At 40.3% G+C, this 26,629-nt stretch overlaps 1 protein-coding gene across 12 annotated transcripts in view; it reads left to right on the top strand.

Moving 5' to 3' along the window:
* Window positions 1-26,629, top strand: part of NBEA (neurobeachin) — an 823,962-nt gene that overhangs the window by 757,292 nt on the left and 40,041 nt on the right. For all 12 annotated transcript variants that reach the window (XM_065581345.1, XM_065581343.1, XM_065581347.1 and 9 more), the window contains one exon: window positions 5,759-5,926. In XM_065581345.1, the coding sequence (XP_065437417.1) occupies window positions 5,759-5,926 (168 nt within the window). The remainder of the gene's footprint in view (window positions 1-5,758; window positions 5,927-26,629) is intronic.

The following is a 26,629-nucleotide window of genomic DNA, read 5'->3' as shown; positions in this document are numbered from 1 at the left end:
AACTTTGAACCTAAGGCTAGAGGGGGTTCCTCTGGGCTCTTTAAGTTTGATTACCCTGTAAAGTTATTTTCCATCCTGATTTTACAGAGATGATTTTTACCTTTTTCTTTAATTAAAAGCCTTCTTTTTAAGAACCTGATTGATTTTCCTTGTTTTAAGATCCAAGGGGTTTGGATCTGTATTCACCAGGGAATTGGTGAAGAGTCTCTCAAGGCTACCCAGGGGAGGGAATTAGCACATTGGGAGTGGTGGCAGTGGACCAGATCTAAGCTGGTAGTTAAGCTTAGAAGTTTTCATGCAGGCCCCCACATCTGTACCCTAAAGTTCAGAGTGGGGAAGGAGCTTTGACAGCCCTCCATATGGAAGCTGTTCCATACCCTTAACCATTTTTGTTGCCCATCTCTGTATCTTTTTTGAGATGGGGTGACTGGAACTGCATGCAGTATTCAAAGTGTGAGTGTACCATGAATTTATATAGTGGCATTATGATATTTTATGCCTTATTATCTATCCCTTTCCTAATGGTTCCTAATATTCCATTAGCTTTTTTTGCTGCACATTGAATGGAAGTTTTCAGGGGACTATCCCCAATGGCGCCAAGATCTCTTTCTTGAGCAGTAACAGCTAATTTAGATCCCATCATTTTGTATATATAGTTGGGATTATGTTTTCCAATGTGACTTACTTTGCATTTACCAACATTGAATTTCATCGATCATTTTCTTCCCCAGTCACCCAGTTTTGTGAGATCCCGTTGTAACTCTTTGCAATCTGCTTTGGACTTGAGTAATTTTGTATTGTCTTCAAATTTTGCCACCTCACTGTTTACCCCTTTTTCCAGATCATTTATGAATATGTTGAACAGCACTGGATCCAGAACAGATCCCTGGGGGACACCACTATTTACCTCTCTCCATTATGAAAACTGACTATTTAGTCCTACCCTTTGTTTCCTATCTTTACACCAGTTATTAAATCATGAGAAGACCTTCCTCTTATCCCATGACATCTTACCTTGCTTAAGAGCCTTTTGTGAGAGACCGTGTCAAAGGCTTTCTGAAAGTCTCAGTAGACTCTATCTACTGGATCACCCTTGTCCACATGCTAGTTGACCCCCTCAAAGAATTCTGGTAGATTGGTGAGGCATGATTTCCCTTTACAAAAACCATGTTGACTCTTCCCCCAACAAATTGTGTTAATCTATGTGTCTGATAATTCTGTTCTTTACTATAGTTTCAACCATTTGCCTGGTACTGAAGTTAGGCTTACTCGCCTGTAAATGCCAGAATCACCTCTGGAGCCTTTTTTAAAAATCTGTGTCACATTAGCTATCCTCCAATCATCTGCTATAGAGGCTGATTTAGATGATAGGTTACATCCCACAGTTGGTAGTTCTGCCATTTCATATTTAGTTCCTTCAGAACTCTTGGTGAATACTATCTGGTCCTAGTGATTTACACCTCTACCCCGATATAACACTGTCCTCGGGAGCCAAAAAACCTTACTGTGTTATCAGGAGCGGCAGCAGGGTTTTTTGCGCCCTAGGCGGGGGTCCTTATGCGCTCCTGGTCGTCGGCGGCAATTCAGCGGCGGGGGGGGGTCCTTCTGCGCTCCGGGTCTTCGGGGCACTTCGGCGGCGGATCCCGGAGCGAGTGAAGGACCCGCCGCCAAATTGCCTCCCCCCCAAATCCTGGCGCCCTAGGCGACCGTCTACGTTGCCTAAATGGAAGCGCTGGCCCTGCGCGTTCTAGGTAAAACCACTTTATATCGAACTTGCTTTGATCCACCCGAGTGCGCAGCCCTGCCCCTCTGGAGCGCTGCTTTATTGCGTTATATCCAAATTCGTGTTATATCGGGTCGCGTTATATCGGGGTAGAGGTGCATTACTGTTTGTTTTATCATTTTTTCTAAAACCTCCTCTATTGACACCTCAATCTTGGACAGTTCCTCAGATTTGTCACCTAAAAGAAATGGCTCAGATGTGGAAATGTCCCTCACCCTCTGCAGTGAAGACCGATGCAAAGAATTCATTTAGTTTCTCCGCAATGGCCTTGTCTTCCTTGAGTGCTCCTTTAGCATCTCAATCGTCCAGTGGCCCCAGTGATTGTTTGCCAGGCTTCCTGCTTCTGATATACTTAAAAAATTCAAACACCCCTCTTTTATAGCTCCCCTAACCCTCATAAGAGAGGGAAGTGGTGGAAGGGTCCCAGCAGCAGGATGGGTGGGACCAGGATTGGAAAGAGAGAGGGCTGATAGCAGCCCCTTGAGTATATAGAAATGTATGTGGAATTACCTGCACTGTGCACTTTTATCTTTTGAGTACTCCCAGATTTTTAAGAATAAATTTGTGGCCTAATTAAAACCACATCTGGTGCTTCCTGTCTTTTTTCCGGCATAGCCAGACAAAGGAAACTGTTAAGCTACCTAAGTATAGGGGGTTGCTGCCAGCTCCCCCTATAATTAGTGATTAACTGAAAACCTGATTTAAGTGTTTAGTTAACAAATTATGTTGATGCTGGTTTTATTTTCAAGAAATTAAAGATGATTATAGGTTATTTAGAACTGCTAATTTAAGAGCCTAATTCCTTTACTCCAGATAAGTAAATATCTTCACTTTTAAAGCTAGCCGGACACATTCAGCCAGATAATGACACAATTCATTGAGTTGCAGCTATATATTAAAAAATTGTTTCATGTGGCTATACTAATGTTGCATTTTGAGTAGCTGGGTCTAAAACTATTATGTTCTTGCCCTCTACATTATTTTCTTCTTCAGAAGAATTCTTCAAATTCATATTCTGTATGTGGAATAAGGAATACAATATTCAAAATATTAAGCAAAAAGGAATAAAACATATAAAACATATAGTGAAAAACATCCTCAAGCCACTTTCAGATTATCAGCATAAATCAGTGCAGCATTTAATGTACGCAACAGCCTTATCACAATCGTTTATATTTCTAACTGCTCTAGAGCTCCATATCTAGGTTTGGGCAGAGAGAGAGAATGCATAGTGCCAACATGGAGCACAACATTCATCATGAGACAGATGTGCTTGCTTGAATAAAAGAACCACCTTGGTCATATCGCTAATAATGTTAATTCCCATGTCCTGTAGATCTCCAGGGCTAACAAGAAGTTGCTTCAGATCAATGGGTTTCCAACACCCATTGCAGTTTCTAGCACGGGATTGCTTGACCTGGACCAGGGCTATGACATTGCACAAAAGATTCCCAAGCACCAAATGACAGTAGCTATGTTTGTTCAAACAGTGGCCCATTCTAGCATCAACCACTCTTTCACATATAGGCTTGTTGAGCTTTATAGTATGACTTTCACTTTCCTTTTGCATTTAACCTATGTTTTGGCAGTTTTGGTAATGGATAACAATTTCATAAGACTATGTCCATTAACATTCTTGGCAAGGACAAGCCAATGGCCTTTACTGGAGCTACAGTAGTGAATGCAGATCACATATATAACAAAGAAGAATGGTTATGAACTGGATCGTCAGATCCAAATCTCCAAAAAGTTTCCAGTTCTGGATTTTGTGGCTCAACCATAGGGTTGCCAATTTTTGTTGGTCGTATTCTTGGAGGTTTCATCACATGACATAATCTTTAATTAAAGATTAATCTTTAATTCCTGGAGACTCCAGGGCAATCCTGGGGGGTTGGCAACCCTACTCAGGCATGTTCTCATAAGATGGGCCTGAAACAGAACACTTGATCTGAATTTTGTAGAAGTTTGTATCCAAACTTAACATTCTTCTTTGAGTTCTACGTGTATTCCACACATAGGTGCGTGTGCGTGCCATGTGTGCAAGTCTGGAAATTCTAGCAAGCAGTGTCTGTTGGTCTGCACATGCACAGTAATTCACCTCATGCTCCAGACCGAGGGCATAAGAGGCAATGCACGCCAACACCTCTCCAGTTCCTTCTTACTGCCATATGGCCTGAGTCAGAATCCCTGCATCCACATGTTTTTCCAGCTTTTTTTTATTATTACTCTCTAAACAAATTTGTAAATAGTTTATTGTACATATTAGCATAGTTAAAGTTTTAGTATAATTAATATAGGTAGTTTTTCTCCCCATACCGGCGACTTGGGCATTCTGCCAGCAACGCCCAGCCAACCTCCTGTGTAAACCACAAAGAATTCAGAGACCTCTGTTTTCAGGCACCTCTGCTGCCATGAACTCTTCCCATTCCCAGCCACTTGCTAAGGGCTGCTTTTTGATGTCGTGGTCAAGATCCACCCACCGATATTGGTGACATCCAATATACCCACATTATTCTGGGGGATGCCCTGCAGGTTTTGCACACAGTTGGGACTCCATAACAACAGACTGTTGGGTTTTATAAATTATCCATCAAGGATACTACATAGAGTTTCTTTCCCTCCCTCCATCCATGCAAACTTCCTTCCTGGATCCCCTTCAGGGATCACTGTCATGAGGTGATTCTTCGCCAGGAGGCAGACTCCATCCTCCTGTGAGTGGCAATAGAGTGAATGCCACCTCAATATCAAGGAAGAGGTTTCTATTCCCCTTACTTCTTGGTCCCCCAAAAAGACAGAGACCCCTTCTGGACCTTCAACAACTGAACATTTTATTCTGAAGTCAAAGTTCAGGATGGCTACACTAGTATTGATGATACCAAACTATAACTCCAAGGAGGCACCATGGCAGGATATCCAAATTGAAATATTTCACTTTTTGACTGTTTTTGACAAAAATAAATCAAAATTTTAACAGAAAGGAGGCAACTATTGCAAAACCATTTGTTTAGTTGAAAACAATTTTCCCTCAAAAAATAATTTTACTGGAAAATTTTCAACCAGTCCTAGTAACTGGTATAACAAATCCATTAATGTAACCTTTTAATGCTTACATACACACTAAGAACCTGTAGAAGAGAACTGTATATGTTTCCAGATAATAGCCTGTGGGCAAGCCAGGTAAGTGGTTTGCTAGGGGAAGGAAGTTAAGGGCACCCTATGTCTTCTCTGAGCCTTTCAAAGCTCCAATGCAGGCAGTGACATCTAAAGGTAAGTAGATGTTTCTCTGTAATGGAGAGGCCAAGCTCAACCTTTATTGCTATCATCACTTCTATGGCTGCAGTTTAGTACCTTCTCCTCACCACTTGTGTTGCACAGAGGGGTTACCAATCATAACCCATCTTTCTTATGTTGGACAAACATTGGTGAGTGGGTGCTATTTTTTTCTTTGAGACTACTTAGAAAAGAGGGCCCTTGCTCAGTGAGCCACAACCCCCACTTGGAGTTCAAAAACATCTTATTTTCTCTATAGAGCTGTTTAAAACTAATACTGTATTCCTGTCTTTTCCATTATAGGTTTAAAATGAATTAGAGCTGGTTGGAAAATGAGCTGTGGGTCAGGATATCTTTGCTCATTTCCCCCGTTTTCCATCAATTTTTTAGACAGATTATGCAAGAAATTTATTGGACAGCTCTAGAATTAACTAAACAATCATAGTTAGCCAAACCCTGTTTTTTAAAAGGAAATTAACAACTGAACAAATAAGAGTAATGTCCTTTAATTTTTTTCACAATATAATTCATTGAGTGGTTGTTTAATGTTTGTTTGAAAGACTTCAGATATATACTGTAAATATGAACACGAATTGTAGCGCTGTACAGTACAGTTTCTTCAGGCAATAAGAAAAGTGAAAACAGAATTTAAGCATGTAAATGTGAGAAACAGTATTTTTCCCTGACTTTGAATTTCATTTCCAGGCGCTGGAAAGTGAGTTTGTATCATGCCAGCTTCATCAGTGGATTGACCTTATTTTTGGCTACAAGCAACGAGGACCAGAAGCAGTGCGTGCACTCAATGTTTTCCACTATCTAACATATGAAGGCTCTGTGAATCTGGACAGTATCACTGATCCTGTCCTCAGGGAGGTAAGCATTTACTATCATGTCATTCTAAAAACCGCCGTCATCTCCCAGGCATCATTAATGTATCATCTTTTTTTAGTTTAAAAAAAAATCCTTTTTGGTTTGATTTTATTGACTTTATTCAGAACTTGGGATCCTAGGTGATTCCAAAAAAGGAAAGTCAAGTATGTTTAAATGTCAAAGAGGTGTAGATGCTGGGCAGTGTTTTCTTTGCTAAGAAGCACTATCATATACAATACAGTTAATATGCAATCCATTTATTATAGTGCAAGTTATGCTCTACAAAATGAACAAAATGCTTTACAATTAGCATCTGATAGAATCACTTAGTAAAACTGAAAAGTTGAAATAAAAAGATTACTTTGCATTGTGGCCATGAGTCAGAGGAAAACGCCTAACATTTCCAGATAATGCAATACCAATTATGTGCATCAATAGAATTATACTTTACAGGCTGACAAATAGAATTAGTTCAAATTACTTTAGTTTTTCTTTCTGTAATGTACAATCAAATGTTGCCATTAAAGGATGTTTTTAGGTTTAATTTTTTGTGTGTGTTGGGTTGTTTTCTGGAATTTTTTGTGCGGGTGTTTTGTTCAAATATGTTTACACTAACCATCTGGGCAGAATCATGTTGCTATCCTCATATGTGTTTTATTTACAGTCAATGTGCTTGTTTTAGTAAAATTATTAAGAATTATTGCTATAAATATCATTCATGCATTGGGTAAAATGATTAAAAATTAGGTGAAAAGTGTGAAGATACAACAGCTGCTAGATGAGTGTTGCTGTGATGAAGCTATACACACAATCGTCCATTCCCCCAGATATCTACCATCTGTTGTATGCAAAACAGTAATAATTTATACACTACCAGGCTTTGGAATTGTTTTTTTCGGGGGGGGGGAGGGGAGAGATGAGTTGTTTTTGTTTTGTTTTGTGTTTTTTTGTTTTAATCTTGAAGACAGAAAATTAGTAGATTGTGAAAAAGAAACAGTCATCAAAGAAACATTTGGATTCAGTGAGGCTAATTTTTTGGAATAATGCATTTTAATGTCTTTTTACCATTTAGATTGCTAACCAAGAATAGAGACATTTAAAAAATCTGATCATTAGATTCTTAGAGCTAGAACTTCAGAAGGTGTATTTTAAGGATCAGATCCTGCAAACATTTATTCTAATACCCCATTTTAAGCATTTGATGAGACCCATTGACTCCAATGGGACTACTCAAGTGCTTAAAATTAAGTACGTGCATAATTGTTTGCAGATTCCAGAGACTTAGAGCATAATTAGAGGCAATAAAATGCAGATCTGCATGCACAAAAGAACAATAATTTTTGAAAGTATAAATAAGTTGCTTATGCAATGAAAGCAAAGGAGTGCAATACTTAGTAGTTCAATATGACTAGTAACTGTGCAATAATAGAGGTAATGCAATACTTAAGGCCCTGATTTGCATGGACAGACCTATGTGTCTGACTTCAAGGGCCTCCCCACAAAGGATGTCTTGTAGGATTGAGGTCAGTGTGCTTTGCTTAACATCTTGTGACATGATGAGCATCTTCAACTCTCTTGTGAGCTTAGTTACATGCACAATTTATTGTCAGGATTTTTTTAAAAAATCAGGGAGATGTTTTTGTGCTCCCACATGCATGTCTAACCCATGCCCCCTTAGTCATTAACATATATATCTCTTCTTTCTTGTGCTTCCCTGTGCACTCTAAACCGCTTCTCACAGCTCCATTTTATTCTTTATTCCACACACAAGAAGAAAATTTTCACGTGAAAGGTTATTTTTAGTGCTACTGAGAGCAAAATATTCAATTTAAAATAGAAAAGAAATCTGAATGCCCTTCAGTTCCTCATAAATAGTTTGTCATACCTAGACACGTAACATACTTGTTCCTCTAAAAGAATTCAAATACTAATCCTGCTCTGTATTCTTTGCAGAGTAAAAATACCTTCTTGTTCAATTTTTGCTCATATGTGATCATACATACAAGATCGTATGGATTTATACAGGCAGATTTGGAGGCTTTTCAGATTTATTTGAACTATAAGTATAAATGGTATATAGGTTCTCTGTCCAATAAAACGGTGTTTGATATCTGGATCAGTATTTATTAGTGGTTCAGGCATGGATGATATGTTTTTATTACAACTGCACATTTTAGTTATGATTTGCTTTCTTCTGTAAAAAAATGGACTTTTTATGTTTCTAAATACTTTTTTCTTATTTTAACAATTGATTTTAGCAGATAGTCCACCAAACAATATATAAGCAAGAAGGTCATTTTAAATGTGTTTTAAACCCCATAAAATATAAATATATAAACACTAGAAAATAAAATTCCTTTTTGTCATATGTATTATATCACAGCAGGTTGTGAACTGTTGTGTTTGATATTTTAACTTGGTAATAGTTGAATATAAAAGATCTTTTCAAAGAAAAGTTGAACTTTTTCTCAATACAACATCTGCTGTTAAAAGTCAGGATATACCTGTAATCCCTACCCCACAATGTCTGAGATATTCTAGTTATTTCATTTTCTAAATAAAGGGAAATACTGAGTTTTTCTGCTGCAACGAGGAGGTTGGTGAACAGACTTCAGCAGAGGCTATGGTTTAAGCAAATGACCATTACTTTTAGCTTGAAATCCCGTCACCTGTTATCAGGGAAACAGACTAGATTATTATGGTTGCCTCCTAAAACAGTGGCCATCACAGGTCTTAAAACAGACAGGGAACACAGCAGTTTTTTCACAATGAAATGTGGCTCCAAATAAGTGTCCCTTAGCAAGCTCCCAACTCATGGGAAGAATTGGGCATGAATCTCTAATCTTTATCATTGTAAAAGTCAAGTCCCCATCCAACCACATAGAAACAGTTCCTCACGCCAGGTGGTGATCAGCCAAAACCAGAGCATGAAAGGATGCATGGTGGATGCCTCGGACCTCAGGTCAACCAGAAACTTTAGCCCAGTGGAGCTGCCATTGGTCACAAAGCAACATAATCAACACAGGTTGGCTGAATAAAAGATCATTCGTTACTGCCTTCCCCACTCCCTGATGTCAATTTGTCCACAAATAAAAGGCGAGAACAGCAAATCAGCAGATCGGTGGGGTAAGATAAAAACCTCCCAATCATTCTTCCCCTCCATCCCAGGTGGGGATTTAAATCATGATTTGCCCTGCATCCCCAGCTCCTGCCTTTGTTTAGGGAAAAAAATATCTTCTAGGTAAAAACACTTTTGTGTTCAGCAAGAGAGAACCAGATCCGCACACCTAACTAATTATTTTTGTGCTATCTTTCAGTATAGATGGCCCAATGCCTCAAATTTGAACACCCCCCAATTTTAGAGAAGGGTTCAAGATCCAGATCCAAATCCATGACCCTCTCTGTCATTTGGGAACACAACAAAGTTAGCACTCTGTCACCTTTTGATAATGTTCACTCTTATGAAAGTACATTATTGTCCCAACTGACCATATAGTTGCCAGTTTGTGCACACAACTGAGCACACTATTTTCACATATTTGCTATTTTGCAGAAATCCTGGCTTAGCACCCAGCTTGAGTGCCTCAGTTGAATACTGGGGGTGGCATTCACAAGGGGGATTTGGGTGATGCCATGTTCCGCATTGCAGTGTCTAACTTTTAGGTGCCCTATCACTAAGTGGAATTCACAAACTGAGGTGCCCAGGTCCCCTATACAAGCAGGGGTGCTGGAACAATTTTTGTAGTGGGGGTGCTGATAGCCATTGAACCAAACTGTAAACCCTGTATATGATGGAAACCACTTCAAGCCAGGCAGCGTGGCAGCACACACACACCCTAGTTCCAGCACCTATGTATGCAAGGCAAGAGGAGAATTAGGTGCCTAAGAATGGGATTCACAAAAAACGTCATGCTGAGAGGAGAGCTGCCTGAGCTAACCTATCGGAAATGCCAAGGAGAGGGGTGAGGCCTATACCCCATCCATCAAAGGATGCCAGGTGCCTAACTCTGGGCCAAAGAGAGGTGCTTTTCTCCACTTGGGATTCAGCCATGAACCCTTTCCTGGAGTTAGGTGCCTAAGACAGGTCAGCACTTTTTCAAGAAAAGCAAAGGATGGGGAGCTGTAATAATAGCCCTTTAATAACGTTTAGCCTAGTGGTTAGACCACTTACTCAGGACTTGGAAGACCTGTGTTCAATTCCCCTTTTGCAGAGCAGGGATTTGAACTTGGATCTCCCTTTTCCTAAGGGAGTGGTCTATGGGGAATTTTATGACAGGGCTCTCTAAATCTCTCCAGCTGAATTTTTTCCACTGTGTATAAATACTCCAGTAATAACTGTGCCAGAGAGAGAATTAAAATGCATCCGTAGCCTAGCTCTAGCCTCTGCTTGAAGGTGAAAGAACCAATGTTTAAATCTCTGCTGTACAATAGGCAAAGGGGTGAATTGAACCCCAGGTCTCCTAAGTAAATTCTCTAAGTACTGGGCCACCACCACTTCTTATTCCTCATTCTGGACATTTTATGTAAGTTTAAGTATGTTCTGAGCACATCTACCAGATGGGGCCCCAGAGGTAAACTAGGAGGGGAATGCCTAGTTTGTGAATCACAATTGGGCATAGGTGTGAGTTAGGCACTGAGCTGCTGGGGAGCATCAAAACCGAGGTGACTGTGTGCATATCCAGCTGCTGAAATTTAGCCTCCTCAGGGGCTTTAATAGCAGAAACATAGATCCCTAGGGATGTTGGGCAGCTGCTCAGCAGGGGTTTTGTGAATCCCAGTGTCACCTAAATGACTTAGGTGCCAAAAGTGGCAGTTAGACACCTAAATACTGGTATCCTTGTATATACCAACTGGGCAATCCTGTGGAGTTATTTCAAGGCAGTCATGCTTCAGCCTTCTCTAGCGAGTAGCTTTAGCACTCCTCTATCTGGGTGAAAAGAACCCAGAGGATACATGCAATGAGAAAACCATAGCCCATCCTTGTCTTTAAGCGCCCCTTTTTCCCACAGACAAATATGGCTACACTCGGAGCCCCTTGAAAGTTGTGCTCCGTGCGGCACTGGGAGAAGGCACATGCTTATGCATCTTCCTCATACTCTATCACCATCTAGTGCAGAAGTACCTCCCTGGCCCCGTTATTAGTGGTCTCTCCATCTGCCCCTTTATGAATATCATGTAGGGTGACCACCCATCCTGAATTGGGTGGGACAGTCCCAAAATGCAGAGTTCAAATCCTGATCCTGGGTTGAATGACTTCAGGACAGCATTTGTCCTAGATTCCCTGCGGCACTGCTCAGCACTTGCCCGAGGCTCAGGGGGGCGCCAGCCTCTTTCTGGTGGGGGAGCTGAGGTGGGCCTTAGCCCCGCCTCGCCATGATGCTCCACCCCCTGCTTCTCCTTTCTTCCTGATCCCTCGCCCCCTGGCCAGGCCAGAAGCCAGAGCTGGGCAGTAGTAAGAGCCACCCAGAAAGCCCGGGCTGCTGTGGGGAGCCCTCAAGTCCTGGACCCTCCACCTGCCCTGGGCTGTGCACCTTGGGGGGCGTGGACATGGGCCGGGGCTACTCTTGGGCACCCCGTCACCCAATCCAGGGCAAGTGGAGGCTCCAGGGCTCCCCACAGCAGCCCAGGCTCCCTGGGCAGCTCTTACCAGGACTCTGGCTTCCAGCATGGCCAAGGGGTGAGGCCTTGAGTGGAAGAGGAGGAGCTGGGGGAAGGCCATGGGAGAAGAGGAAGAGCAGAAGGTGGGGTTACAGAGGGGGCAGGGATCCTGCATGTGTCCTGCTTTTGCCTTTTGAAAAGATGTTTACCCTAATATCATGATGGGTGTGGCCCACCTCTGATTTTTAAAATTTAAATTAACAATAACTATGTCAAGATGTGTATGTCAAGATGTCTTTCTTCATTTAAACAAGCCTTTGAGAACGTGAGATCTGCACTGAATAATATACATGCGGCATTTACTGAAACTTATTCTTCAGATTTCATAGTGCCACCAAATAAAAGGAGAAGAGGAAGAACTATGTAGTAAAAAGAAGAACAGGAGGACTTGTGGCACCTTAGAGACTAACAAATTTATTAGAGCATAAGCTTTCGTGGACTACAGCCCACTTCTTCGGATGGGCTGTAGTCCACGAAAGCTTATGCTCTAATAAATTTGTTAGTCTCTAAGGTGCCACAAGTCCTCCTGTTCTTCTTTTTGCGGATACAGACTAACACGGCTGCTACTCTGAAACTTTTCATTATGTAGTAAAAATTAACATTGTCAGGCCCAAATTAAGGGGAAATTTTGTTGTTGTTGTAATCTTAATATTTCTCAGTTGCAGGTGTGCCTGTATATCACTGATCTCTATTGTATTAAAAAAACCCTTAAATTGTGAAATAAATGCTAAAATTTGAGGAACAGCTTAAGGATATTGATTCATTCTTACTTGACAGGTGAAATCATGATTGCAGCACTAACCACAGCAATTATGGCATTAAAATGTCAAGAAATTAGGGGTCAGAATAACAGATAATTTTCTTCCTTGTGTCAGATTAAAAATTGACATTCTTTGACAGCACAGGATCTCTGTCTGAGAAAATTATGACAGCTTAACTCATCTTGTACGTGTAAAGCTGTAATTGATAATGAACTTTACTGTCACAGGCTTCTCCTGTGGAGAAACATGACAGAACATCTCCGGTACAAAGTCTGTATCTCTTTTTAATATGTAAACAGCAGTTATATTGGACATTAGATGTTATTTGGAATTGTCTTTACTGTTGGTTTAGATGATAATCCAAACCCTTTTTTTCTGGACAGGTTCAGCAGACTTCAAAGAGCTGATGTTAAAAATGCTAATGCATAAAACAATGATACCTAAAGCACACTAAGTAAAATTGTTACTGTATTATTTGTACTTGTATATTCTCCTAGGAATGACCATTTCACAGGCTAATCAATATAAATCTCATGGCCTAAATTTTCAAAAGTGACTAGGGTTTTTGGGTGCCCAACTTGAGAAACTTTGAAAGGACATGATTTTTCAGAAGTTCCAAGCACCCATTCTTTTGAAAACATGTGTCTCAAGTTTGGTACCCAGACGTGGGAGAACTCAAACTCACTAGTTATTTTTTGAAAAGTCAGGGCCTTATTCTTCCACTTCATAAATTATTGTGTGATTGAAGCGTGAACAGCACACTAATATACATTTCATTAAAAAAAAAAAAAAAAACATTGAACATAACCATGTGAATAATTTTTCAGTACTGCCTTGTGGATTAAACTGAAAATGATTAAGTGGAGATACTCATTTTGATGACTAAAAATGTAATTAAACTAGTCACATGTAACATTGAAAGCACATTTTTTGTAGAAACTCACAGAAAGTTAATATTTTTGGCTTACTGTTTATTTTTTTTGTTTAAAATTATTGCCAGATCTCCATCTACTTTGATAGCATACAATTTGTTCTTCATTAGTAGTGTTTAAAAAACCAAGTGAAGCATTATACTGTACAGTTTTTGGTTTGTATGCACATTCTAGCTGGTTTTTCTTCTTTTTTTTTCATACTCAGTCGCAAATGTAGATAGGCAGTGCATTACAACTGCTAGCCTTTATGTGTACGGCATGTTCAGCAAAAGATGAATTGTACATTTGCAGAAAAAACAAACGAATATGAAGAAGTTACTGGGTTCAGATATTTGTTCTGAATAGTCACCTGTCAAAATACCTGAGCATACCTGCAGCCCACACAGCCAAATTGAAAAATGATTAAAATGACTAGCATTTGACAGTCAGTTTCCATGCCCATAAACTAATCCTAGAAGGACAGTTTTGCTGGCAGCTAGCAGAGCATACGGCCTATACAATATTTATTTCTTTACTGTGGACTTTATAGTTAGCGTATTTAAATGATTAAAAAAGTCATAATGATGTGGTGGTCTTGCAGTGCTTTTCAGTTACCCTCCTTTCTGGGTTTATATTTTAGATGATATTTTCTTCTCTTATCTCTTTCTTTGATCTGACAGGAACAACAAAGCATCCCTCTGGATCTGCTATAGTGAAATATGCCCACAGGAAGCAGAGTAGAGCATGTCAGTTTTCACTTTTTTTTTTCTTGCTGAAACACTCTTTGCTACTACAGAGAGCTGACATGATAGGGTTGTCAAGAACCATCAAGATAGATATATCTTTAACAAAGAGTCGGAATGGTAGCCTTTCCTGCTGGCTGAACCTAGAAGAATTATGAGGAAAAAATTAACACACTTACCATTCGAATAAAATAAAAGACTTACATAACGACACCCACTGCTAACTGTTGCAAGCCTGTGCTTGTTCTTGCTCTTGTTCTGAGTTATTCTTATTTCTTTTCTTTTTTCTTCTGTGATCTTTTTCTTTGATCTGACAGAATATCAAAACCACCCCTCTGGATCTGCTTCATTGAATTGTACCCACAATATTGTTCACTTACATGTTCAATGTTGCCTAATTGCCTCCATACAAGGGATGCTCCTGGCTTCCTCTCTGGGAGCAGTCGTATGAAACAATTATGGATAGTTGTGAAGTAACCGAGAGATTGTCAGTGATGTCAATATCCACTTATTTCCAACTTAATTGAAGGAAGATGTACAGGAAAAACCCTTATACATGCAAAAGTCATAATGATAATGGCAATTATTTTGTTATGCACTAAGGCAGGGGTGGGCAAATTTTTTGGCCTGAGGGCCACATCTGGGTGGGGAAATTGCATGCAGGGCCATGAATGTAGGGTTGGGGCAGGGGTTTGGGGTGCGGGAGGGAGTGCGGAGTGTAGGGGAGGTGCAGTGTGCAGGAAGGAGCTAAGGGCAAGGGGTTGGGGCACAGGAGGGGTGTGGAGTGTGGGAGGGGTCTCAGGGCAGGGGGTTGGGGTGCAAGAGGGGTGTGGGGTGCAGCAAGGGGGTTGGGGTGCAGGAGGGGTGCGAGGTGTGGCAGGGGGTTGGGGTGCAGGGTGCGGCAGGGGGCTCAGGGTAGGGGGTTGGGGTGTAGGGTGCAGGAGGAGTTCAGGTTGCGGGCTCCAGCCCGGTGCCGCTTACCTGGAGCGGCTCCATGGTGGCAGCGGCGCGCAGCAGGGCTAAGACAGGCTCCCTGCCTGCCCTGGCCCGTGCCGTGCCGCTCCCAGAAGCGGCCGGCACCATGTCCCTGCATCTCCTGGGGGAGGGGGGACAGAGGGCTCCGCGTGCTGTCCTTGCCTGCAGGTACCTCCCCCAAAGCTCCCATTGGCCATGGTTCCCCATTCCCGGCCAATGGGATCTGCGTGGGGTGGTGTCTGCAGGCAACGGTAGCACACAGAGCCCTCTGCCCCCCTACTCCCTCAGGGGCTGCAGGGTCATGGTGCCAGCTGCTTCCGGGAGCGGCGCAGGGCCAATGCCACGGGGGTGGCAATCCCGCGGGTCGGATCCAGCCTGCGGGCCATAGTTTGTCCACCCCTGCACTAAGGGCTAAGTTCTGCTTTGGGGAATGTATACGTGGATCCTGTTGACTTTAGCAAGAGCTCCACATCCAAATCACTGTGAATTTGTGTCTTCCAAGCACCTGAAATAGACCTTCCTTCTTTCACCATACATCCAGATTGTAGGAGAAATACCTTTATTAGTTCAGAGTGTTTTTTGTGTGTTTGAATGTGAGTGTGAAGAAATTATCCAGGGAAAGCCAAATTGAACAAATGAGTTTTGCATTTAGTTATGAAAGTGGTTGTGTCTGTGATCATTCTTATCTCTTCAGGGACTGAGTTCCAAAGTTTAGGTCCAGCTCCAGTGAAAGATCTGCCTCCTGCACTTATGAGCCTTTTCTTATCAATCCATAGTTACGTTGTTCTGGTGGAACTTCACTGGTTAAAGGGATCGTGGTCTCAGAGGGAGTGGTATTTGCTCTTGTTGCTAGGCACAGTCCCATAGAAGACTTGGAATTCAGGACAGATTTCTCAAACCAGTCTCTGTATTCAATGGGGTGTCGGTATAAGTAACACATAGGCCATTTACACCAGTGAATCAGAAATCAGAATCTGATCCATAGAGTTCAGAACACAAAATAACCTTAAAACCAAAATATTATTCTAGTATGAATACATTAATTCACACTAATTAGTGACTCTCCATTGTGCCTTTATTGAGTACATTAGAAATGGTCAAATAATGAAAAATACTGATTGGTGAATATTTTCGCGTATAAAAGCACTGAGCCGAATTCACTGTAATTCCTGAATCCTATTATTTGTTGTTCCTGAGTATTCAAAGAACTGAGGTAGTCAGGAAAATATATGATTCCTAATAATTTCACAAATTGTAGCACACATGATTTTCTCCAAAAAGTTAAACCAAAAGTATGGAGTTTATTTGCTACTCATTATTCCCCTGTTTAAAAAGTTTGTCATCCACACAGAAGAGGAAAGTGAGCAATGCTATCTGACTTAGATGATCCACCACACAACACAAATAACACAGAAATGTTCTAAGTGAATAATTTGCACATAACTCATGTAGCTGATAGTTATTTGCAGATGAATTAATGCAGAAAATCAGGAAGAGTTCTTGAATTAAGAAGTGAAGAAAAGAGTTCTTCACTAACCAAAAAGAGGGCTTAATTTATAATGAATATTATTTGTAATGAATACTCATGTAACAAATGACCACTTCTAGAGAGCATCATTGATCTTCCACTTCTTATACCTCTCTGGAGCCAAAATTATCTCAAAATTAGACTTATAATCAGTACAATCCATGTGAAACAGATAATTCCACTACTGTCCAGCTTTTACTACAAAAATATGAACAATTCAGATCTTATATATAAAAACTGCTTCTTCATCTTTAGACTTTTTATTACATGCTGTTGAGAGGTACTAATTATTGATTTGAGAAATTAGCAGCAAATACTTTACCAGACACTTCAAGTCATATTTTACTCAAGGTGGGCAGGGTGAAAATTACTGGCTGATGATTGTAGTGGAAATAGCTAGAAGGGGCTCCTTTTTCTTGATTAGCACAGATTTCAGATATATTACACAGTCATTACCACAGCATAAATTAACTATTATTCAACACATTTTGCATATATTTATTTGTTGCAGTAGATATTACTCAGTCTAAGTGTATAGCAATTTCAGTTACGGAGCTGTAAAACCGAACTTTTAAAATATTTTAAACATATTGATAATGTGCCTTTTTAATGCCATTTTGAAGCCTGGGTAGAGCATATCTATATTATAGTTTTCAATTTATGTCAAGAACAGAGAGTGGATTTTCTGAAGAATGTTTTGTTGGAAATAATCCAAATGTAATTATTTCTTTAAGCTCCCTGAAAATTACTGTGTGTGCTTTTATTTTTAAACTAACAGTATAGCCTACGTTAAAAAATGAAACCATAAAACTATAATAAATATACAGAAAAGTTACAATTCTGGTCTCACAGATCGAATATTTAAGACTGACCTTTCAGTATTTGTAACTCTGTAGCATTTCCCAATTAGTCCCTTTTTGGCTTTTTGTTTTGAAGGTTTGCCTATTTTCTAAGATAGCTTTTATGGCCTGTGATACATGAATTTAAGGCTGGGGGCTGACTCATGCCTTACCACCACTACCAGATTTGGGTGTTTCTACCAGTATTACATGAAACAGTAGGATCTGACACAGTCTCAGCACTTTGGTTGGAGAGAAAGGCAAAGGCAAGATTTAAGGGATGTGTTAGGAAAGATTGATGAGACTTGTGGGAGGAAAACACTAGTGCAGGGGTAGGCAACCTATGGCATGTGAGCTGAAGGCGGCACGTGAGCTGATTTTCAGTGACACTCACACTGCCCAGGTCCTGGCCACCGATCCAGGGGGCTCTGCATTTTAATTTAATTTTAAATGAAGCTTCTTAAACATTTTAAAAACCTTATTTACTTGACATACAATAGTTTAGTTATATATCATAGACTTACAGAAAGAGACCTTCTAAAAATGTTAAAATGTATTACTGGCACGCAAAACCTTAAATTAGAGTGAATAAATGAAGACTCAGCACACCACTTATGAAAGGTTGCCGACCCCTGCACTGGTGAGAGGATGGGACCCACAAGAATGCCCTAATATTCTCCTTCCCTTCAGTTTATACCATATACCTACAGCAAATATTGATACTCCAAAACTATAGAATATCTTCACTCCGGTTTACTGTCACCAAAATGGAGAGGAAAGATTAGCAAAACAGTAGAGTAGGAGAGCCACATTTTTTATCGTGATTTACTGGATTTCATTAGCAAGAAAAAGTTTTCAGTCATGGGTTTTACTACTATTCTTTCAACAAGCAACTAGAAGCAGTTGAACATTAAATCACATTTTAATTTTTTATATAATTTTATTTTATAAACCAAAAAAATACTAAAATATGGCTATTATATACTTTGATTTACTAACTGTGTCTGTTCGTGTATTCCAATCATTAAAAAATAATGCCTTTGGTGATCATGTTTTATTTCAATAATAAACCAGAAGAGAAAAAAATCACAGTTAAAATACATTCCTTCATGAATAAATACCATTTCTTTTGTATTACTGCAAACTCTCAAAAGGCCAGCTCTCTTATTTGCTTCTCTGTTTTCTTGGCTTTCCCCACAGAGTATGTTCTTAATTGCAAAGCAAGTGGAATAAAATATAGTGTATATCTCATACGATACAGCTTTCCAAAGTATATATAGGTTACTTAACTCATGACGGGAGACATTACTCATTAGTTTAGATATTAGATTAATCTCTTATCTCATAAGGAAGTATTCTCTAGATTTGACACTGTATTCTCATTTATTTATATATCTACATCTAAAGATTATAATATACCAAAAATTCAAAGATGTACTTGGCCTGTGACCACCTGAAGTAAAATTAAACTGTGTAAAATAATAATATTCTGATTTGAACAAAATATTCCCTTCCCTATAGAAATTACCAGAAAAGCTCTAGCACAAAAATCAGTCCCATCCTTTACTCACAATTGCGGCTCTATTATCCTCTCTGCTGGGACTCCATGCAAACTCTACCAACAGGGCTGTCTAAAGAGAGCTGTTGTATTCATGTCCTCTTTGGCTGCCCTAGCCAATGGAGGTGAATAAGTCCCTATTAGTTAATAGTCCATCTCTCTCTCCTGCTGTGGTGCAACAGCATCTGTAATATTTTATTAAGTTCTGGATGTAATCTTATTAGAAAGATCGGAGGGAGTTCAATGATGAGAGGACAGGAAAGATTGATTAATGGGAAAGTTTTAAAGAGCTTGACAAGTGGTGACTGAGTAAAGGGGGGGCACAGTAAAAATCTAGAAATATCTGAAGGTTGCTATAACCAAGTAAGGTAGAGGAATTATTTATTGTACCACCAGAAGTATATATCACCATCTGGAAAGATATTCAAAAAAGGAAAATGTAGGCTGAACTTCAGGAAAAAACTTCCTGACAGTTAGATGTAATTAGGCTGTAAAATAGTTTCCAAAGTAAATTGTGGAATCCCCATTATTTGGGTCTTTTAAAACTAGAATGAACAACCACTAGAAAATATAGGGAACAATCTTGCATTGGCAGGAAGATAAACTGGATGATCTAAAACTTTTCCATCAGTAACATCTATTTTGCTGTGTTCCACTGCCAAGCCTGTAATGACCATAGTGTGAATCCAAATGTATTGGCAGTAACTCTGTCACAATGTCAGTCTGTGTGATGAGTTTACCATTGTAATTAGATTGGCTCCCATCATGATCCATTGCATTTTTAGAATTGTTTTTTTCTTTTTTTATAGGTTGTCCTTAGCTTTCAGGCCAATGACTTTTTTGTGTATAAATTTAAATTCGCGGTTTATTTATAGGACTGCGTTCAAAAACTGAATTCATTATCAGGGGAAAATTTTCATTATGGCCTGATTGTTTCCTTAGAAGATCATCATTGTTGTAGTCTGTCTGGAAAATCTGATACATTCAGGTTCCTCTACTGATTTGAATGGACTGGAATCCATAAAAATATGATGCAAATGATGTTAATAGGTATGCTCAGCAATCATTATTTATATATTATTATCGGGGCCTTAGTTTATTGCAGTTTTGCTACCACAACAACTGGCATGGAAGTTAGAGCTAGTCACAGATGTTAAACAAATAATGGCAGCAATACTCACCCGTCTCTTTTTTTTTCTTATATCTCCTACACTTGTCCTGTCTTTTATTCTTTTTTTAAAAACGAATTAGTGCATATTAACTCAGGTTCATGACCATCTTCAAAAGTGGGGAGGGGAGAGGAAAGGATGGGCAAGAGAGGAAAGAAGATTGAAAGAGAAATAGAACATTGAAATGGCATGGGGGAAATTGAATTGGAGACATTGTGGAAAAGGAAAAGGAGAATGAAGAATAGAGTTGATGGAGATAAGATCAAAGAAAGGGGCAAAGGTATGGAGACATTTAATTTGTTTTAATTAAAAAAAGAAAGTGACTCCCTCTCCAAATTTGTCCTGCAGAAACTTTTCATATTTTTATTGATAATTTTAAATAATTTTTAAAGCTCACATTTATGCTTTTAAAATAAAAAAATAGCACAGCTATGAGCAAGCACTGTTAAACCTCACAGCCACTGAAAAACATTTTTAATTAGAAAAGAGTGGGTAAAGTTTCAAAGTCTAATTGAAACCTCCTGCTGGTATTACTATAATAATATTGTGTTTTTTATGGGTAAGGTGCCCCTTGCCAAAGACCTCTGAGCTCCTAAAAAGAGTCTTAAGCAAAACCAAAGGCAATAGGGTCTATTAAATGGAACTAAAGTTGGTGCAGACACCAAAAACGAAACTCCTCCCTCTAACTCAGCCCCAAACATACAATTAAATAGCTCTCAGACAGCATACAGAAAAACCTCACTAATCTGCAGCATGGGGAGGGATCCTTGGTTCAGATTAATACAAATCTAGGGGCATAGACACGTTTGGTAACATCACACTCCATTCAAATTGGCACAGGCAACACCATGCCAGAGCCTTGGCTTCACTCCCACCATTCATTAAGGGCCTGAAACAAGATCAGGGCACTTAGAGTTCTTCGTCTTCCTGGCTCTTGCTGATGCAACAATTGAGGGAACAGCAGGGCTAGGATTTCACTGCTCCTCAGGAGTGCAGAGGCATTCAGTCACCCATCTTGCAGGATCTGGGAGGTCTTTAGAAAGACTACAAGGAGTCTGGTGGCACCTTAAAGACTAACAGATTTATTTGGGCATAAGCTTTCGTGAGTAAAAACCTCACTTCTTTGTTGCATCCGAAGAAGTGAGGTTTTTACTCACGAAAGCTTATGCCCAAATAAATCTGTTAGTCTTTAAGGTGCCACCAGACTCCTTCTTGTTTTTTGTAGATACAGACTAACACGGCTACCCCCTGATACTTTAGAAAGACTGTCACTCTCCCATTTCATCTGTGGCCATCTTTTCCGCTTCTTGCAGCATTTGGACCAGCATCCAGCAACGTGAAAGTAAAGATGAATGCTGCTGCTTTCTAAAGTGAGTGGAGAAGGGAAGGTGGCACTCAGTTCTGCTCCTTCCTCTTTCTCTTCCAAAAGTGTGACTGGAAGATGAAACAAGTGGGGAGGAGGCAGCTCCAGCACAGCCATTTTTTTAGACTACACCGACCTGCAAGTCCACCTCTTGGAAGACAAATAGGAGGAGGTGGCTTTGAGAAAAATGTGGCAGCAGACATTTTTTAGACCTCCTCACCCCATTCCAGACTATTAGCCATTTATCTCTTCAGTCGTTCAGCAAATAGAAGCAGGTGAAAAGGGTGTCACTAGGAGTAAGTACTGTTGGGTACGTCTATACTACCCGCCGGATCTGAAGTTGCGTATCTTAGTTCGAACCCCCCTGCTAGTGTAGCCCAGGCCTAAGAAGTTAAGGGGGAGAAAGGGAGAAAATGAAAGAGGAGAGAGAGAGGCAGGGACAATGTTATGCAGGACTTTGGAATTAAAGATGAGAAACTTGAATTTGCCAGGGCAATGAGGAGGACTTTGAAGTCTGTTGTCTGATGAGGGTGCAGGCTGGGTGATGAGAAACTGCCACCTACATTCAACTAAAATCAAATTTCAAGGTAATCCTCCCTTTCTGATTTGAATAACAAGAGGAAAGTGATTTTTGGGCAAAATTATCGATTATCTGAAAATGGAATATTCTGATTGACCAACTTTCACAATCTTACCTGTTCTTGACACTAGGATATACCATTAATGAATTCTTTTATCTAGCTTGTATTAGAGTTAGCAAAGAAATCCTCTGCTAATGTACCGTACTCAGCCATTGAATTGTCAAAGAAAGTAGGGTTTTCCTTTATAAACTTAACACACATTCGACTGGATGTTGAAAGATCAGGTTTTTTTTCATTTGGCACAGCAGCAATGGACAGAAAAGTGTTTCAGTAAATTTTATCATGGGACAGGAATTATACATGAGCATAATATAAATTATGGCTTCAGATTTTTTTATAGCACCCACTAAGTGTATAATTCTGTAACATTTTAGAAAATCATATTATATAAAATTACAAAAAGAAACAAATTGCTTTTGCTTTGGAGAGGATTTTTTTAAAAAATTGAATAGAATTCTTCAAAATTTTGAACAACTTTTTCTAGCTCAAATTTGCCCCCCTAGTGGCTGAGTGACTATGAGTCCACAAGCCTCATGGATGGCCTACCCATTGAGAGTCCATGGTTGTGTGACAACTGAGACTGCACCATATTCTGTGGAGGCACTGCTCCCTCAGAAGCAATTACATAATGTATGTTTTAACATTACACTTCCAGCCAAGTCTGCCCCCTTTGTAGGGGTGGATTCTGTGATGACTTATATAGCTGGCAACAGGATTCTTTGGTTCCATCTTCTGTACAAAGAAAGAAGAGTACTTATGGCACCTTAGAGACTAACACATTTATTTTAGCATAATCTTTCGTGGGCTAAAACCCGCTTCATTGGATGCATACAGTGGAAAATACAGTAAGAAGATATATATACACAGAGAACATGAAAAAATGGGTGTTGCCATATCAGTTGTAATGAGAGTAAGGTGAGCCATTCTCAGCAGGAGAAAAACAACTTTTGTAGTGATAATCAGGATGGCCCACTTCCAACAGTGTGAGTAACAGTAGGGGGGAAAATTAGCATGGGGAAACAGTTTTTACTTTGTATAATGACCCATCCACTCCCAGTCTTTATTCAAGCCTAATTTAATGGTGTCTAGTTTGCAAATTAATTCCAATTCTGCAGTTTCTCGTTGGAGTCTGTTTTGGAAGTTTTTTTGTTGGAGTAATTGAGTGACCAGGGAGGTTGAAGTGTTCTCCGACTGGTTTTGAATGTTATAATTCTTGACATCTGATTTGTGTCCATTTATTCTTTTGCGTAGAGACTGTCCGGTTTGGCCAATGTACATGGCAGAGGGGCATTGCTGGCACATGATGGTATATATCACATTTGTAGATGTGCAGGTGAACAAGCCTCTGATAGTGTGGCTAATGTGATTAGGTCCTATGATGGTGTCCCCTGAATAGATATGTGGACAAAGTTGGCAACGGGCTTTGTTGCAAGGATTGGTTCCTGGGTTAGTGTTTTTGTTGTGTGGTGTGTAGTTGCTGGTGAGTATTTTTGGTTATTTGGTTTGAGGCCATTTAATCTCACACTATATCCAATAAAATATCTGATTTGGAGGAAGAGTGGAGGGCCAGATAATGCCCCTTCCCACTGTTAAATTATTAAAGTTGTGGCCTGTCACTTAAATCCACCCCTGTGCCCATGTTTCGTTTCACTTGATCAAATAACCAACTGCTCTGAAGAATCCAGACTAGCTGAGTCACTGCTTGTTGTAAAATGCAACCCTTCTTCCCCTCCAAATGTGCAATAATAAAACAGAAATCAATATTCTTAACCTAATTTATCAAACGTCCTGAAGATACTGATGCCATTTAACAGCTGTAGACGCAAATAAAAAAGCAATATCTCACACCATTAGTACAAAACAATAACATTTTCAGGCTGTGTATGCTATCCACCAATGGGCTGTCAATCATGTTTGCTCTGAAGAACAGAGTGCTTAGGGGCTGTTAATCATGCTGGCTGTGTGAGAGAACACATTAAGAAATACTGTGCCACTATTCACTGAATACAAAAATAAACGTGTATGAAAACAAATGCATATTAAAACAATGAGGAGTCCGGTGGCACCTTAAAGACTAACAGATTTATTTAGGCATAAGCTTTCGTGGGTAAAAAACTCACTTCTTCAGATGCATGAAGTGAAAATTACAGATGCAGGCATTATTATACATGAAGAAAAGGGAGTTACCTTACAAGTGGAGAACCAGTGTTGACAGGGCCAATTCAATCAGGGTGGATGTAGCCCACTCCCAATAATTGAGAAGGTGTCAATACCAAGGGAGGGAAAGTTGCTGTTGTAGTGAGCCAGCCACTCCCAGTCCCTATTCAAGCCCAAAGTAATGGTGTTAAATTTGCAAATGAATTTTAGTTCTGCATTTTCTCTTTGAAGTCTGTTTTTGAAGTTTTTTTTGTTACTTTTAAAGCTACTTTTAAATCTGTTATGGAATGTCCAGGGAGCTTGAAGTGTTCTCCTACTGGCTTTTGTATGTTACCATTTCTGATGTCTGATTTGTGTCCATTTATTCTTTTACGTAGAGACCGTCCGGTTTGGCCAATGTACATGGCAGAGGGGCGTTGCTGGTACATGATGGCATATATCACATTAGTAGATGTGAAGGTGAATGAGTCCCTAATGGTGTGGCTCATGTGGTTGGGTTCTCTGATGGTGTCACTAGAGTAGATATGGCGACAGAGTAGGCAATGAGTTTTGTTACAGGTATTGGTTCCTTGATTAGTGTTTCTGTGGTGTGTGGTTGCTGGTGAGTATTTGCTTCAGGTTGGGGGGCTGTCTGTAAGTGAGGACTGGCTTGCCTCCCAAAGTCTGTGAGAGTGAGGGATTGTTTTCCAGGATAGGTTCTAGATTGTTGATGTGCTGGAGAGGTTTTAGCTGGCACCTGTACGTGATGGCCAGAGGTGTTCTGTTATTTTCCTTGTTGGGCCTGTCCTGTAGTAGGTGACTTCTGGGTACCTGTCTTGCTCTGTCAATCTGTTTCCTCACTTCCACAGGTGGGTATTGTAGTTTTAAGAATGCTTGATAAAGATCTTGTAGGTGTTTGTCTCTGTCTGAGGGACTGAAACAAATGTGGTTGTATCTTAGGGCTTGGCTGTAGACATTGGATCGTGTGATGTGTCCTGGATGGAAGCTGGAGGCATGTCGTTAATTGGTCAGTAGGTTTAGGTATAGGGTGGTGTTTATGTGACCGTCACTTATTTGCACTGTAGTGTCCAGGAAGTGGATCTCTTGTGGAGACTGGTCCAGGCTGAGGTTGATGGTGGGGTGGAAATTGTTGAAATCCTGGTGGAATTCCTCAAGGGCCTCCTTCCCGTGGGTCCATATGATGAAGATGTCATCAATGTAGCGCAAGTAGAGTAGGGGTGCTAGGGGATAAGAGCTGAGGAAGCATTGTTCTAAGTCAGCCATAAAAATGTTGGCATACTGTGGGGCCATGCGGGTACCCATAGCAGTGACGCTGACTTGAAGGTATGAGTTGTCCCCAAATCTGAAATGGTTGTGGGTGAGGACAAAGTCACAAAGCTCAGCCACCAGGTGTGCCATGGCCTCATCAGGGATACTGTTCTTGACAGCTTGTAGTCCAGCCTCATGTGGAATATTGGTGTAAAGAGCTTCTACATCCATGGTGGCCAGGATGGTGTTTTCAGAAAGATCACCAACGCATTGTAGTTTCGTCAGTAAGTCGGTGGTGTCTCAAAGATAGCTAGGAGTGCTGGTAACGTAGGATCTGAGGAGAAAGTCCAAATAGCCAGATAATACTGCTGTAAGAGTGCCAATGCCTGAGATGATGGGGTGTCCAGGGTTTCCAGGTTTATGGATCTTGGGTAGCAGATAGAATACCCCTGGTCGGGGATCTAGGGGTGTGTCCGTGTAGTCTTGTTCCTGTGCTATAGCAGGGAGTTTCTTGAGCAGATGGTGTAGTTTCTTTTGCTACCCCTCAGTGGGATCAGAGGATAGTGGCCTGTTGAATGTGGTGTTGGAGAGTTGCCTGGCAGCCTCCTGTTCATAATTCGACCTGTTCATTCTGACTACAGCACCTCCTTTGTTGGCCCCTTTGATTATAATATCAGAGTTAAGTAGCAGAGGGGTAGCCATGTTAGTCTGAATCTGTAAAAAGCAACAGAGGGTCTTGTGGCACCTTTGAGACTAACAGAAGTATTGGGAGCATAAGCTTTCGTGGGTAAGAACCTCACTTCTTCAGATGCAAGATGCAATATCAGAGTTGTTTCTGAGGCTGTGGATGGCATTGTGTTCTGTACAGCTGAGGTTATGGGATTAGTTATGCTGGCTGTTCACAATTTCAGCCTGTGCACGTCTGCAGAAGCACTCTGTGTAGAAGTCCAGTCTGTCATTTCGACCGTCAGGAGGAGTCCATGCTGAATTCTTCTTCTTGTACTGTTGGTAGGATTAATTTCAGATTCCAGATTAATTCCACTGCATTATTAGTGGTTTGTTCAAATGTATTAGCTGAAGTCCCAGTCATTCCATCGGATGCTACTTTATTAACATAATACCTAACCAACCAACCAACCATGCCTAAGGACAAGT

Source organism: Chrysemys picta, chromosome 1 (assembly GCF_011386835.1).
Source record: "Chrysemys picta bellii isolate R12L10 chromosome 1, ASM1138683v2, whole genome shotgun sequence".
Classification (NCBI taxonomy): Eukaryota; Metazoa; Chordata; order Testudines; family Emydidae; genus Chrysemys; species Chrysemys picta.
The sequence above is the reverse complement of the archived record's forward strand: the minus strand, read 5'-3'. Positions and strand labels throughout refer to the sequence as shown.